Raw genomic sequence first — 16,179 nt, 5'->3', positions numbered from 1 at the left:
AAAATTAAAGCTGAGAGTCACCCCCCTCTGATGGTGTCACCTGGTGCGGTCCGCACCCCCCGCGTGATGCCACTGATGCTAATCAACAGGCCATCCGTTTATAGTATTCTGTGCGCTCTGCCGTAGCTGATAATTCCCAGTACAAATGGGTGGCAGCCACTATGCTGTATGATAATCCAATTTAACTACAGCTGGCTAAGTGGCGATCCTGAGCTGTAAGAATTTGCTTGGAATAATAAATGTTTGCTTTGGGGAAATCCCCTGTGAGTTGCTACCCCACCCCCACCACTTTACATTGTTAATTAAGTGTGTTTCCAATGTTTAAACAGTATGGTTTCTGTCTTTAAAATATTTGCCAAGCGTGCCTCCCATTCAGTTTGGTAATCATTGTATGTGATGCAAACCAGTTTGAGAACATAGCAGTAACAAACCATCTGTTACCCTGGCAGTTGCTTACATAGGAATGAAATTTCAATTTTTATTAGCAGATCCAAGAAATGATGGATCCCACATGAAACTTTGTCACCGGTAAACCCCTATTGATTACAAATGTTGCTCTTTTTTCTTTTTCTTTGCTAGCTCCCCATGTTGTCAGAAAGAAACAGTTTAGACAGTTGTTGTGTTTTCTAAAGGAAGACCCATATGGCAGGTAAATTGGAAAAGTCACACTGTGAAATACATATCAGAGTGGTACAGCTGGTGCGTAAACAACCTCTTTGGTCTGACAAGTAAGAATTACATCAAATGCAGATATATAAAGAATAGTGTGTGGGAGGTGGGGACTTCCTTACTGAACTACATTAAGGTTTGTCTGAAACCTTGTAGATCCATCTCTTTTCCTGTAAAGGACTTCAAATGGTCATCCAATAGTCATGCAACTGTTCTTCCCTGTGATCCTCTACAAATAAAGATAGGACAGATTATTAAAGAAGCAGCACAGAAAGCCTCTTAACCTTTTAGCTAAGAAATACATTCAAAGAGGATAAAGGACATCTGGATTTTGTGTTCTATCTCAGAAATATATTTTATTTACATAGAACATCCTGTCCAAAGCTTGATACAGCTCCCATCAGAATAAAGCCCTGAAACTGCAATAAAACAAATGAATAGCAGTAATCAGCAGTTCCAATGGAATCAACAAGCAGTAGCGACGACAACACAGGGCTACAATGTCCACTCCACAGAGTACAACCTTTCAGAAAAGGTAGGTTTTACATCCTCTACAGCCAGGAGATGGGCCTTTTTCAGCCTCAGGGCTGCATTCCCTCATGGGAAACCTTCTGGGGCTGCATGCCAGAGGTGGGTGAGGCCAGAGGCAAAAGGAAACAGAGCAACTGATGTGACTCTTACCTTTGTACAATTAGCTACATTCCAGCTACACAAAATTCAGAGGTTTTTTACCCACCCACCATTCTCCATCCTTCATCCAGGCAAGCAAGAGGTATCATTATAGTTCAAGAAAACTTTCCAGCCAGGCACAAGATTTGAGAAAGGCAGGTATAAAGCTGATGAGAAGTGTGGCTGGGGGAGAGTTGGTATCGCCTGAAGAGGGGACGTGGCCTGGAGAGTATTCTGAGGACTGGAGAGAAAGGTCTAGATGACTACATTCAGACCCTTGGCCAGAGGCTCCCGTGCTACAGAAAGCCCAAGAGCAGGGCAGCCTAGCAGAGCAATCCATATGCTGGGGGGCTGGCGGAGAAGCCAGCGGAAAGCTCTGCGGGATCCTTCTCCTACTCAGAAGCCACCAGGCCAGCTAAATGCCAGCTCCATTGGGAGCTGTGGGCACAAGCCGGCTGGGAAGCGCTGGCTCCCACAAATTGGCCTCCTGGGGAGTAGGCGCTCCCCGTAGAGGCCATTACAATTTTTTACTCTGCTGGCCTTTTGGCTGCCAGAGTTTCTGGGTGGAGCGGGACCCAGGGGAGGGCTCTGAACTTGAGAAGGATCTTGCATAAGCCCCCCATGACTCCTCCCCCACCACGCCCCATTTTTGGGGTTTCTGCTGGCTTCCATTGGCGCTCCATCTGCTGGGCTAGCCATCCCTGATGGACCCCTGGCACCATTGGCAGGCTCCTGGCAGCACCACGGCTCAGCCGCGGCAGACAGTTGCTGCCGGAGATCTGCAGCATCCAACTCACCCAGCCTGTTGGAAAGGTGAATTGGATTGTGCCGTAAGTCTCATTCCACCCACAGGCTCCAACAAAGTGTGGCAAAGGCCTTGCTCCTTGTATCATACCTCCTCTCCTCATGCTGTATGGGTACACAGCGCAGGGACCACCTCACAGAACACAGGCAGCACCTGGACTCACATTGGGCAATTTCTAACTAAGGATGGACAGATAAGTCTATTTCTGGTCTATCGGTTTCACATATGTTCATTCAAACCTAAGTCCAAATTTCTTCATCAATGTGGTTTAAAAAAAACACAACTGCATGAAAATGGCTATTTTTTGTCAAAATGTGCATTTTACCCTAAAATGTGCATTTTAATGTAAGTTTTATTCTAAAATATTACTTTTGCATGCATTTTAACCAATGTGAATTTGTACTCTTTTTGAGGAGAGAACTATATCACTAATTTTGGAGAGGTGCAAAAAATAAGGGGATGTTATCCAATCCACACATTAGACCAAGAAATGAAAACTTGATTTGCTCACTACAGACCAAATGAAAACCTTAAGCATCCCTATTTCCAAAGCTTTACAGGAAAGAGACAGGTATCTTGAGTTGGGTCCCAAAGCTGACTGGCAACCACTGCAGTTACTGCAAAATAGTTTTAATGTGTTTCTGCTTCTAACTTCTATCAAGAGGTCGGTACCAGCATTCTGCACAAGTTGCCACTTTCAAGTTGTCTTCAAGGGTAGCCCCACCCAATCCTAGAGGTTATAAAAGCATGAATTGGCATGCCAGGCTCCCTCTTCTCCAGAAAGGCTTGTAACCTATGTACAGAGTGAGGTTGATAAAAGGTGTTTCTGGTCACTGCCAGCACTTCTCTAGCCAGGAGTACTGTGGTGTTCAGGGGCACCTGTAGGTTCCTAACCTGATCATACAGAGTAGGGGTGGGAAACCTCAACCCTGGAGGCCAAAGGCAACCCTTTAGGCGTCTCTATCCAGCCCTTAGGTCTCTCCCTAGACCGTACCTCCTCCCAGGCCATAAGGCCCCTCCTCATATGTTTTTGCTGACTAAAATGTGCCCATTCAACTCTGATCATGCATCTCGCTTGCCTGGATGGAGGCTAGAGGTGTGTGTGCGTGTGTAGAAACTGGCCTACTGTGAAAAGTAAAATTTACTTCCATTGCTCCACTCACTTTTGCCTCTGGCCCCACCCACTAAAGGCATGAGCCCCTCTCAAAGGTTGCTCAGACGGAAATGTGACTCTCTGGCTGAAGAAGGTTCTCCACCCTTGGGATAGAGAAACTCCCAGCACATCTATCATAGGAAGGACCACACCCATCCAGAGTACTGAGATTACCTATCAGCAGCAGTACCTCCACATTGCTTGTATTCAATTTCATCTGTTTTTTCTCATCTGCTTGCTCATAGCTTTCAGGTGCTGGTTTAGAACTGAGACAGCTATTCATGGACCCTTACTGAACCAAATACAGAGATGGGAATCACCAGCATACACTGAACTCCAAAATTACAGAAGACGAGCCCAGATTCAGACATAACCTTAAACCAAACCAGTAGCAAGACAAGGGAAGAATAATTGCCGTTTTTTCCTACCAAAAAGAGAAATAATTGGGTGTTAGAACAAATTAAACCAGAACTATCACTAGAAGCTAAAATGATGAAACGGAGGTTATCATACTTTGGACACATAATGAGAAGACATGATTCACTAGAAAAGACAATAATGCTGGGAAAAACAAAAGGGAGTAGAAAAAGAGGAAGACCAAACAAGAGATGGATTGATTCCTTAAAAGAAGCCACAGACCTGAAGTTACAAGATCTGAACAATGTGGTTTGTAACAGATACTAATGGAGGTCGCTGATTCATAGGGTTGCCATAAGTCATAATCAATTTGAAGGCATATAACAACAGTCACATGCTCACTTGTTATATGCGACCTGGCCACTGTCTGCTGATCTGAGAATTCTTGCATGTGTCACTACAACAGGCTGATTGTTCATGTGGTTTAACTCTATTTTCTGTTTGGTGTGCTATTAGACTTTTACTAATTTAAGCATTATTGCTGGCCAATTGACTTTAACATTAGGTACGTAAGGCCCAGATATCTCATCTGCTAGTTCTCCTCTGTCACAATAAAAAAGTGAAATGCTAACCTGGGCTTAGAGATTTTGCTTGTTTCATTGGAACGTTTATATACAGGGCATTTTGGAAAAGGTTAACATTGCATTAACAAGCAACAGATTTTATCCATAGGCACTGTACAAGCATTCTCAAAGGAAAACAAGACAGAGTTATCACAAAAGTTACTCCAATCTATGCATTCAAGCACCAGCACATGCAGTTGTGCAAGACCTCTGTTAATTAAAAAACATGAAGCCAAATCAAAGGTGCCCCGAATCCTTCTAGTAATACTTTTTAAAAAAAAATCTTCATGATATGGATCAAGAGAAGCCAAATTATGGGTAGTTTTGCACATTCCATGGTATGGCAAAAAGCAAATGCTCAGCTGCACTTGCACCACTACACGTTACTTGTGCCATCCCACACTGTAATGCTTGAAGAATATCTTCACTTCTTTTCATAATAATACAAAGTCACTAATAAAAATATGGAATAAAATGGCCACCAAGAACTACCTTGATTACTTATCTCAGATTTGAAAGCCTCTCTGTAAGTATTCTCCAGTCATTACCCATTAATGCTCAGCTTTAAAAAATTAAAACACTAATTTACCTTGTGATACTCTTCTCAAATGGTAGAGAACTGAATTTAACACTGGAAAAATGAGAAACAGAGAATCGAAACAGACAATCTTTCCATCTCCAGGAAAGAATCTAATTTTACAAATACACAAATGTTTCAATGCTGCCGGTTTATGAGCCAAATATAATATGAGCTTCAACAACAAAAAACATTCTGAAATTACTTTTATTGTATGCGACAAGATAATTATGATACATTGCTTAAGACTTGTGGTATAGTTGAAGATACTTTGTTTCTTTTAAAAAACTATTTTCCTCTTTTCTGTGCCTCTTATAACCTCAGGTGAATTCATTTTAAAATGTAATTTCTATAATTGAATGCATTTTTAACTGTAAACTCAGATGATAGCTAGAAACTTTCTCCATCAGGCTATATGATTTATTAAAAAGAGAAGAACTATCAGTCACAAATGCATTTCTACCAAATTGAAAAATGGGCTAAAAAAGACCTAATAGATGATTTTAAGTGACTTGACACACATCCTTTCACAACATACTAAAGAATTACATGCATTTTCTAGTGAGCTGTAATGATTGTTGAGAACTTACTGCGCTGGCCAAAGATCAATACAACATGAGAAATACAGATGACATTTTGCAAGCATTTATTTGAAAAAGCAGGAAAGGAGTTCAGTTTACGATTCTGGAAGTATCTGTGGCATAAAATAACTAATGAATGAACATCGAAAATGGGAGGTTACAAGGCATGATCTTACATTTGATATTAAATGGCATAAAGCATCATCATCATCATTATTAAAATGTACATCCCACCCATCCTCCCAAAAAGAGCCCAGAGAGGCATAGGATTAGGAATGGGAGGATCTGTCAATTTTGGTTCTCTATTTCCTTTTTTCAGTCTTATATTCAGTTCTCCACATTTCTGCAGCAATTTGTGATTTTTTTAAAAAAAAACTTCGTGAAAATTCTTCAGCATTTTAGTCCAAATTTTTATGCATTTTTGGATGCAGTTTTGACTAATGCACACATTTTTGCAAGTAATATCTTCACATATAATGTATTTTTGTAGGTTATTTTCACTAATATATTCATTTTTATCCACATTTCCTTGTGTATATATTTGTAAACATGGTTTGGTTGGAGAACTGCATCGTGAAATTTGGTTAAGTGCAAATTTTGAAAAGTGGCTGAATTTTTCTCATATTGTTTTGGAAAGTGTGAATCTGAGAGGTTCAGCTTTAAATGCAAACTGAATTGAATTTCTCCCCCATCCCTATATATGATTAACTCCAAGATCATATGCTAAGGACCACAGAGTTAATGAATACATTGTTTTATGCCACTTAATGTCAAATTACTAGGAAGTAAACTCCATTGAGCTAAATAAGATATATATGGGCAAACATGTCTATGATGGGGATATGACTAAAACTGAACTTCAAAGCCATGTGGTTCTTTAAAAAAATAAAAGATATTCCATGAACAGAACATTCGTAGAATAGGACTTTATTTTCCCTCTACAGTTCCCATTGCTCAAATTTACTCCTTGGGGTTAAGGGGGGGATTGGGGATGATATGGGACATGGTACAGGAGGCTGAAGATTTAGGGGGAGTTGACAGAAATTGCTCTCGCTCATATGTGGAGGAGCAACCTGGGATCCAAACGTTGGTCTTTTAGCACCAGTGTTTCTTTTTAAAGTATTTATTTTAACATGAACCCCAGCACTTCCTTTCAATGCCCCTTTCTGCTTGCTTTTGTTCAATACAACAAAATGAACTACAAACTTTTCTATAAATTGATAAAAGCTCACACTCGTCCCCCCCCCTCCGGTTCTTTAAGCGGCAATAAGTTCCAGGGGTCCAGACGTACCCAAATTTGGTTTACTTTGGAAGGAGGTCACCGGACGCTTACTGGCATTTATTTAAAAATATACAGGTTGAGTACTGATAGAGGCACAGCTTAAATCTGGGGCATGGAAACCGGTGGCTCTCCAGATATCGTTAAAACTACATTTGGCATAATCCCAAACTATTGGCCACGCTGGCCGGGACTGAGGGGAGTCGGAGTCCTATAATATCTTGAGGGACCAAGGTTGCTCACCTCTGGTTTGAACACTCCAATGAACAGCCAAAGCCAATCTCTCCCACATTAGATCTCTAGGGAGTCAGCCAGTACCTCTAGGTCACATACAGATCCTAAACTCAGCTCTGTGTCTTTCTCAGTCTGTCTCAAACTGCAGCCTATTTTTTTCCCACGTACAGACACCTTGTCCCCTCAACCTAGTGAGGTGTGTGTAATCTCGATGAATAATCTCTTCTGACCGTCACCTAGCCTTAACTCCCATATTATGCTCTATCAACACTGCACATGGAGCCAGAGTACAATTCTAGAGAATGCATGTGGTCCAGTTGAAAATAGAGACCGAAATGCTTCTGCTTTAAATGAGAATTTATCCTTGTTTTATCTTCTGACCTAAAATAAACCACATACGGAAAGATAATTTGTCAAATCTGTTTAAGTGAAGTGTCAATCAAATTCTCCCAGGTCAAGCATCTTGTCCACCATTAAACCCAATCCTATCACTTTCCCAGGAAGTATCTTAAGTTAAAGCAGTAAATAGCTGTTAAACCGGAGTTTAAGGTGAGCCTCAGATATGTTTTAAGCATCAGCTTGTCCTTACTAATATATAATCAGTGCCATGATTTGTGATAAAATTTTGTATTGACTGAAAATATCTTGTTAGTTCTAAGTTTGATATAAGGAGGGCTTTAACCTTAATGACATTGCAAATGCCTTTGGTTACTGTAGATGGAAGGTACCACAAACTGCCTTTCAATCTGTGCCGCAGAGATGGAAAGCACTGGAAGTCATTCCTCACTACATACTACACTGGGTTATTTACAAGAGTATTAGGAATAGACTTCTAAAGCAATTTCTGTGAGGTTGTGATCTCTGGTCCAATAAAAAAAAAACCAGAATTCCTACTGGGCAGTAGCACCAAGGCAATTTTATACAGTGACTGTTTGTGCTCTGGCAGCTAGGAAGTAACATACAAAATGACTCATGTTGTGGGCTATAATAATGATGCTTGGCCACTGGACAGGTGCAACTCTGTAGAGTTGTTCTGTATGTATTTCTTTGGCTACTCCCTGTTTGGATTTATTATTTTTAGTTGATAGTTCGTTATCATGTTCTGTTATGGCCAATGGATAAAATAAACAAACTGAATTGAACTTTTAAAATAAACAAGCCAGCTAAAGTAAATTGTGCTTAAGCCCTGTCAGAATTGGGGCAGGGGCATACGTGGCACAAACGTGTGTATTTGATTGTTCTGTAAAACCTGAGTAACTTTATAGTTGGATCAGAATTAAGGTGATTTGTTAAAGAAAAGCCAATTTTCACTATCACAGTATTGAAACAAACAAGGAGCTAAACATTATTTATAAGACAGAGGCAAGAAAGGTATGTAGCAATAAATGGAACTAGATCATGTGCACATGTCATTGCTTAGTCATAATTTCGGCCATACATAAGCAATCAACTGCCTGGGTAAGCTCAGGAAAATGAATAGAAATACAAACAATCTGAAACTAGTTATGAGAAGGCATCTATGCATTTGGAACAGTCAGCTATGGAATTAGTAGAATGCACTTGCCACTAGTAAGGAATAGAATAACTAAAATTGTTTCTGATTGGTCATATGGATGGGGGGGATAATAATAAAAAGGAAATGTTATAAATATGTGAGCAAAATGAGAACTAATTACCTGTTTTCTAAATAAACTCCCATACAACAAAAATTATTGTTGCTCCTAAGTCCTCCCCCTATTGAAACATGCATTTCTGATTACAATGGGATCTAAACACAGCTTATATCCTTGGGATTGTACCTTTTTTTCCCTTTACAGAAATTACAAAAACTGTGGACATTTCTTTAACGGGCGCTAGAAGTGACAAAAAGTAGCGGAAACTAGGCACTCATTGAAATGTAAAACATGTTTCCTTTCTATGTTTGTAGAAAATGCATCTATATATGGCATCTTGGGTCCTAACTTCAGTGACCAGAGTTCTGCTCTTGGAACAGGATTTCTTGCCTCCTGACTATATGCCTACACCCCACAACAAGCTGCTCTTGAGAGTTGAGGAATTGTTTAGACTGACACTGTTTTGCATCATAGAGTATGCAAAATGTTAGAAAGTATAAGTTGTTTTAAATAACTGAGGGCTAGTTGGTTTACAGTACAGTTAAGTACCCACACGGTGTTTTCAGAATCAACTGCAAATCATTTTATTTTTTTCAAGGAATAAAACACAGTAACAAATATAAAAAAGAAAACAATAACTACATTATAATGAATTCTATTATTACATTTTGAAACTGTAAAGAAAAACTTGAAACGTTTGAAAGAAAAAAATGAAATTAAATAAATTGGAATTTTTCGATCTTGAAAAAATTGAGAATCCTTTTGTTTTTACCCAATACTATAAATCATTGGGTACTAAAAGTTTATAAAACACAGCCCAATACTAAATATATTCAGAATATTAATATATGAATGGCTGTCTTGGTGAAACTAGGTTAACATCCAGTGGAAACATCTCAGCATCTTAGTAAGTTGTAACGAATATATGAAAATTAAAATGGCAGAGCACAAGAAATTAATTGGACAGGAAGATCAAGCTGTTTTTAAAAGACAGGACAAAAGGAACTTCAAAGCTCTTATAAATCAACCTGCTGCTTTAAGACAGTATTCTATATAACCAGGCCCCAACATGAAGGGCTGGTTGAGTATGTTGAAGTCTACCTGTGGCCTAGTCTCCACTTTGTGACTGGGCAGCTCCTGAACCATTCTGAAATGAAGCAAAGATGAAAAAGTGAAGTCTTAGATCACAAGTAATTATGCCTGCCTAAATAGGATGGAAGCCTTAAATTATAAATGAACAGAACTAAAGCCTTAAATTATAAATGAAAACAATTACCTTCTCAAAAACATCTAATACAGGAGAGTCCACAACTTCCCTCTGACTAGGTTTCTCAAGTGAGAGGTAGATTACACTAAAAGGGAGAGATGCCAAAGCCGCTATTTGTGTGTTCCTGGGAAGTCAATGCTTCTCCCTTCCCTCCTGTGCCTGTAAGCCATAGGAAAACTGCCTCACTTTTATGTACTTTGGCTTTTCTGAGTTATTCCTCTTCCAGGAAATGTAACATATCAAGTGGCAAGAGTGACCAGAGCCACTCACGGTATCTGTGCTTTGCCTATATTTTTGAGAGAACAAGTTTTCGTCATTTATGGAAACTTACTATGTGTGGTTTGATAATGCTTCTCCTATGGCACTCTCAATTCAACATGCCCCCACTCCAGCTTAAATGAAATCTTCCTCCTGCAATTCAACATTCTTTGCTCTTGTTCTACTTTTGTTCTAGTGTTCCTTAACTCTTTTTTATCCTATAACACACCCTTTATTTCTATATTTGTTTCTCTTTTCTGAACCTGATCTGCTTCTGATTCTTAAAACACTGACTCCTACCTTCTACTAGATACTATTGCCACTTCTGACATTTTGAATATGAGTTATGCTAATGAAACTAAAGAAACATTTGTCTTTTTATAACACAGCACTTACATCTAGAAATGATGCACTAACAACCCAATCCTATGGACAGCAGTGAATATTTGGCCAGTCATCACACTTTTTGTGTAGCTAAAATAATAAATTAATACATTTATAGTGCTATCCTATACATGTCTACTCAGACCTAAGCCCCAATGAGTTCACAGCTCTTATTTCCAGTACGTGAATATAGCATTGCAGCCCTAATGTGTAACTTTGTTTCCCCTTCTTGTTCTTAATCCAGCACTTATCAATGTTTATTTACGGTACTTCCATAAAAAAGAGTGGGAAACTTTTCTATTTGGCAGCCAGCAGAATGAGATGTCTTATTAAATAATTCTGCATTCCTGAATTAGGGTCTAACATGATTTTACAGGCAGGCGCAATGTAAAATGCACTAACAGAAATGGGACCTGACAGTTAATAGGGATAAATCACATTTGCATTTACCCATGAAATTGGTTTTACTAGTTTTTATTTAAGGCATGTATATCCTGTCCTTAACAAAAATCAGTACCACTGATATATGAAACACAGGGTGCTCCACAAAATAAAGTTATTATCCCACACTTTCTAGTCCAATTACCCTGTCACTTTTCTAATTGCAAGAAGTCCGATAAAAGTGACAGAAAATTGCACTGGAAAATGCAGGATAACAATCATCACCTCACAATGTTGTATAACCACTATGAGAACATATCACAAATATTGGATGTTAGCTGCGATGGTAGAATCACTGCATAATCACATGATGTTCAAGTGTGGCTGCACTAACAGTATTAGAAATTATTTTTGAGCTATTCATGTGACTGACTGGGCACTGACTGCAAGAAAAACCTTTGTTATTTCAGAGACTAATGAACTGGTGGATGCAACTGGTGCTGTAAGATCTAGCTTTTGGCATACTAGCCCAAATACTTAAAATACAAGGATAAATTCTTTTTTAAAAAATTGCACTTGCAGCAATGCCACCCCACTTTACCAGATGGTCACACATTAGAGACTTAAGGCCAAACTGGTCATGCTGTTACTTTATGTGGCCTTGCATGTTTGTGTATTCTTCTAAAACAACTAGGTGGGGGGGGAAGAGAGGAAGCTGGATCAGGACCATGGCAAGGGGGGGGGAGCTTCAATCCTTACCTTGTGCCATAGTATTGATAAGAATCAAAGACCCCTGTACGTGGTACCTGAAATGGGAGGACACTGCTGAAAGAAAAATGGGTGACATAAGCCCACAACTCAGATAGCTATTTGCGTGCACCCAAAGGCTTCCAAATACTCATAGGGTATTTATCCAACATTGGGCGATATCCAAACTAACTTGTTCTACAACAGCAAGAATTTAACTTGTGAGTTTCCCCCTCCTTCCCCTGAATCCGTTCTGCGGTTCCCCCAACCCTCTGGAGCAGATTTGAGGAGGGTACAGGGGGAAGGGGGGATGTTTTGATGCACAAGTGTAAACCCTTACACTGATAGAATGGGTTAGTTCATACCTCCCACAGAATTTTATATTTGAACGGCAGTCCTCTGTCAAATCACAAGTTTTTGAAACTTGCTTGAGTTTTAAAAGCAGCTTACTGTAGAATGTGTGTGTATGTATGTGTGTTAGTCCAAACAATGTAGGGTTAATTATACAGGCTCTAGACTGTTCACCTCAAAATACCAATGGTACAATGTGCATACCCGTTGCTTATAAAACAAAATCTGTTATTTATGAAAGATAGTAAAAACAATTGTAAAACAAGTTTGCTTATAAAAATAAAGACATTTTCACTTTGATCCAGTCATTATTATTGGTAATTACATTGTGTATCCTGGAAGTTTGCTTACTACTAATTCACTGATGTGTCTACACTGATTAGTAATATCCACTATCTCAAAGTCATTCTCTTTTTCTTTTTCAGATGCATTGCTTTCTTCTAACCCACTAAGATCAAGGTCAGACACATTGGACGGCAAATAAGAACTAACTTGAGACGTCCTTAATGACTGACTCTTTTCCACAGATGATTGGCCTTTTTCTTCATTACAATTTATGTTAGAGGGAACTTGTTTATCCCTCAAGGTCTGGATAATTTTGCTCTCTTCCTTCTTGGCCTGCTGACCTGCAGGTTCCTCTTTTAAAACTCTTACAGGAAGAGAATTATTATCAGGTTTGTTGAGGGCAGCACCTATATTTTTTTCATTAGATTTTAAACCACAGGTCTTTTTAAAAGACTGGAGAGGAGATGTAGCTGAGAAAATTGGAAGGGAAAGTGAAATACTTTCAGCAGTCAGACTTCTTTCACACATTTTAGAATCTGAGTCTATGACAGATTGGCTTCGATCTGGGCTTATCAGTAAAGGTTCAGAGCTGCTCTCTTGAGCTTCTAAGCTTGTGCTAGAACTGTCAACGTTGGTGAAATCTTCTGAATAGGCCGTGTTTTCAGTGCTACCAATCCCACCATTTGAATTCTTAAGTCCATGGCTACTTTGGCCATCATTATGTTGGGATGAAATATCACAATCATCATGCTGTACATATTTTTCTACTTCTGTATCAATTTTACTTTCAAGTGCATCGGTATCCTGTAAAGAAACTCTTGGCAGATGGACTTTCAAACTCTTTTCTTTATAAGCAGAGCCAATAATTTCCAATGACCCCTTTCGTTTTGCATATTCATCACTCTTCACACTGCTGGCTGCATCTTTTATTTTGAGACCATAAGTTACTTCCTTTATGGTGGTACAGCAATCTTGGTCAATATTGCTTTGTATTAAAGTCTCAACATTTTCATTTATTTGAGCATTTTGTTCAGAGATGCTTTTTTCATCAAAGTGCCCAGAAGACTTTGGATAATGTTCAGGAGAGCTTTGGAACAGTTTTCCTTTAGTTGAAGACCATTTGCCTTTCTTTTCAATAGATATGTCTCCTTGTTTTTTTCTACGATGTTCCCTTTTTTCATGCATTTTCAACATACCTGGATTGGACCGCTGCAAACGAAGTCTTAGAGTGTTTGTCAGGCCATAAGTAAGCTTTCTTCTAGGGGGAGAGTTTTCCTTAGTATTATTTTTATCAGGGCTGCCATTTCTTTCAAATAATGCTGGTTTTGTGAATCCTTTTGTGAATCCTTTACCAGGGCAGATAATTTGCATGGAGGGATACATGCATTTTAAATGATCTGGGCGGTTTCTTTTTAACTTAGGGCTAGGAGATCTTCCTCTGTCTTTGCGATGAGGACTGGTCTTTTTATATTCCTGGAAGGGACATACACTCTTGTCACTTGGGGGCGGGGCTTTTGAACCATCTTCTACATTTTGGTATAGCCATGCTAATTGGGGGTGTACAGTAGAAGGCCCTGGTTGCAAGGGCTGGCTGCTCAGCAGGGAAAGTTCCACCAACAAAGCATTCAGCAGAGGCAGCTGGCTCAAGGTTTGCCTGAGCTGCTCAGGGCTACCAAGTATTTGGGATGAGGAGGTAGTCTCCTGGATGCTATTTGAAGGCTCCTTATTAATAGGCACAGCAGCAGGAAAGGTGATTTCTTCTTCTGGAAAAGATCCACGAGCTGCAGCCACTGTCACAAACACAGACGCTGTAGCTTTCGGTGGGGACAGAGGATTTTCTGTTGGGCGGCTGTAGTACATTGGTGGGGGGCAGAAGACATTGCCCTCAATCTCCAGCTCTCTGGCTGCCTCCTGAAAAACAGGGGTGTGGGGTGGTGGTTCTGTAAGGGTGCTACTGAAGGACCCCATGCTGCTACCTTCTAGGGCAGGGTCCTGCTGGTCCTCCTCTCCTTCTGGGATGAGCTCCAAGTTGAGTCCTCTGTCGTTGTGGGTACCAAGTGTATGGGGTAACTGCTGCTGCTGAATGTGAGGCTCCCCTGGGGCCGCCCCCTGTCCTAAGTGCCCCAGCAAGGAGGAGCCCAGGTTGCTAAGGCGATAGCTCAGACTTAATTCCCCCACTGGCTCCCCCATCAGGTCCCGCAGCGGGAACTGGCCCCTTCGCCCCCCTGGGCCAGTCCCCAGCAACAGCTCTTCGGCGGCGGGCGCCAGGGAGACACTGGAGGACCCGAGCAGGCGGGCGGGTCCCGGCGTGGGGGGCAGCGCCAGCAGGAGCGCGTAGAGCGGGGAGCGTCTCAACAGGCCCTTCAGAGCGTCCGGCCGCAGCCTGAAGAGGCAGGACTTGCCCCGCCCGAAGGGCACTAGGGGGCCCGGCACCGAGTGCGGGGCGCGCACCAGGAGGGTCGGGAAGTCCAGCAGCCGCAGCGCCACCGCCGGGCGGAAGGGTCCACTGGCAGGCAGCGGCGTCGGGAGAAGCCGAGGCTCCACGCGCGCCGACTCCACCAGCAGTTCCAGGGAGAAAAGGTTCTCTTCGCAGCCTTCGCCTTCCTCCATGCCTGCTTGCGAGGGGAGGGAAAAGGGGAACGCGCTGTCTCACGAGGGGGGGACGGGACGCTCGTTCTCGCGAGACTAAAGAGAAACCGCGGGGCAACGGGGGCGCCAACCTCTGCGTATAATTATCTCTATGGAAGCGATTGGCCTCCGTTGTCTAGCGACTGGAAGCCGTCGCTGCGTGTAAACGCCGGGGTCGCAAAGGCCCCTGGGAATTGTAGCTTCTTACTCGTCTTCTGTAAATTGGAAGCCACGCGGGAGGATTACCCAGTTTATGATAAAGATCAGGATGCATACAAGATTAAAGATCAGGATGCATACAAGATAGATATGTTAGACGATGGGGAACTACTAGATAATGTGCAATTGTCACAGATCAAAGCTTGTGCTAGCATAATATTCGCAACAGCAAAAAGGGGTTTGTCTTGTGAATGTCAATGGGTCTGTAACTAACCAGAAAGGTGGTTTCTATCTAACCCCCCTCTCCATGCTGTATTTGTTTAAAAAATTATTGGTGCTTGTTTAAAGAAAAAAATAGTTTTTAGCATTGTGAGATAGCAGTGAAGAAAAACGTTTTCTTCTTGGTAGCCTGACATTAGAGGCGCATTATAGACAACAATAAGCACATTAAATTTCCTTTGGGTTGTTGATGTCAGTGTGAGCACATGCAGCCTAACTGAAATAAATGGGATAAATTTATAACTTTCCTTGGATTGAAACAAGTCTTTGTGCATTTTCTACACATTTGTGGTCCTATTTTTTATTGTAAATGTTGGTGTTGAAAGGGGTGCGTGATCAACAAGAGGAACACTTTTCTTTACATACAAATCCATGTATTCCTTTAGCTACAGGCTTTCATAAATGTTGTGTACAATCTGTTATGTGTACAGATTGCACAATTTAGGGGATATCCTCATTGAAACATGAAATTATGTAATTTGTGTTAAACTGTGAGAGTCTTGGCTTTTCATTTTGAACAATCAGTTTAGCTAGTTCTGCATCTGCTCATGGAAGCGTGAAAGTATGAGTGCAGTGTGCTTTGCAAATTCAAAATCAATACAAAGAAGGGTCCACGCTTTTGTGATTTTAACCCATCTTCTGGGAAGGGGAGAATGAATATCATGGGGTTTTTTTACTTTTTGTCAAGAAGATATGTAATAAGAAGGAACATATCCACTGCTGTAGGACCATTGAACATAGAATGTGAAACTCAACACACACAGACAAAACAATTTAGTTATTGTATCAGACTGGTTTTCTGAGAACATGAATGTTCAGAATGAAAAGTGTGCTGTTATTACTCATTGGTGCAGAGAGATGCTTGAAAAAGTTAACAAAC

The 16,179-nt window shown here is 40.8% G+C and overlaps 1 protein-coding gene across 1 annotated transcript; it reads right to left on the bottom strand.

The window, feature by feature from the left end:
• Positions 1–9,253: 9,253 nt before the first annotated feature.
• MAP10 (microtubule associated protein 10) lies at positions 9,254–15,035 on the bottom strand. Its single transcript, XM_061624503.1, is given in 3 exon segments — positions 9,254–14,482; positions 14,485–14,549; positions 14,551–15,035. Coding segments are annotated over 3 exon segments (2,571 nt in total). The 5' UTR covers positions 14,844–15,035; the 3' UTR covers positions 9,254–12,269.
• Positions 15,036–16,179: the final 1,144 nt, after the last annotated feature.

Source organism: Rhineura floridana, chromosome 4 (assembly GCF_030035675.1).
Source record: "Rhineura floridana isolate rRhiFlo1 chromosome 4, rRhiFlo1.hap2, whole genome shotgun sequence".
Taxonomy (NCBI): domain Eukaryota; kingdom Metazoa; phylum Chordata; class Lepidosauria; order Squamata; family Rhineuridae; genus Rhineura; species Rhineura floridana.
Note: the sequence above shows the minus strand (reverse complement) of the source record. Positions and strands in the feature narration are given on the sequence as shown.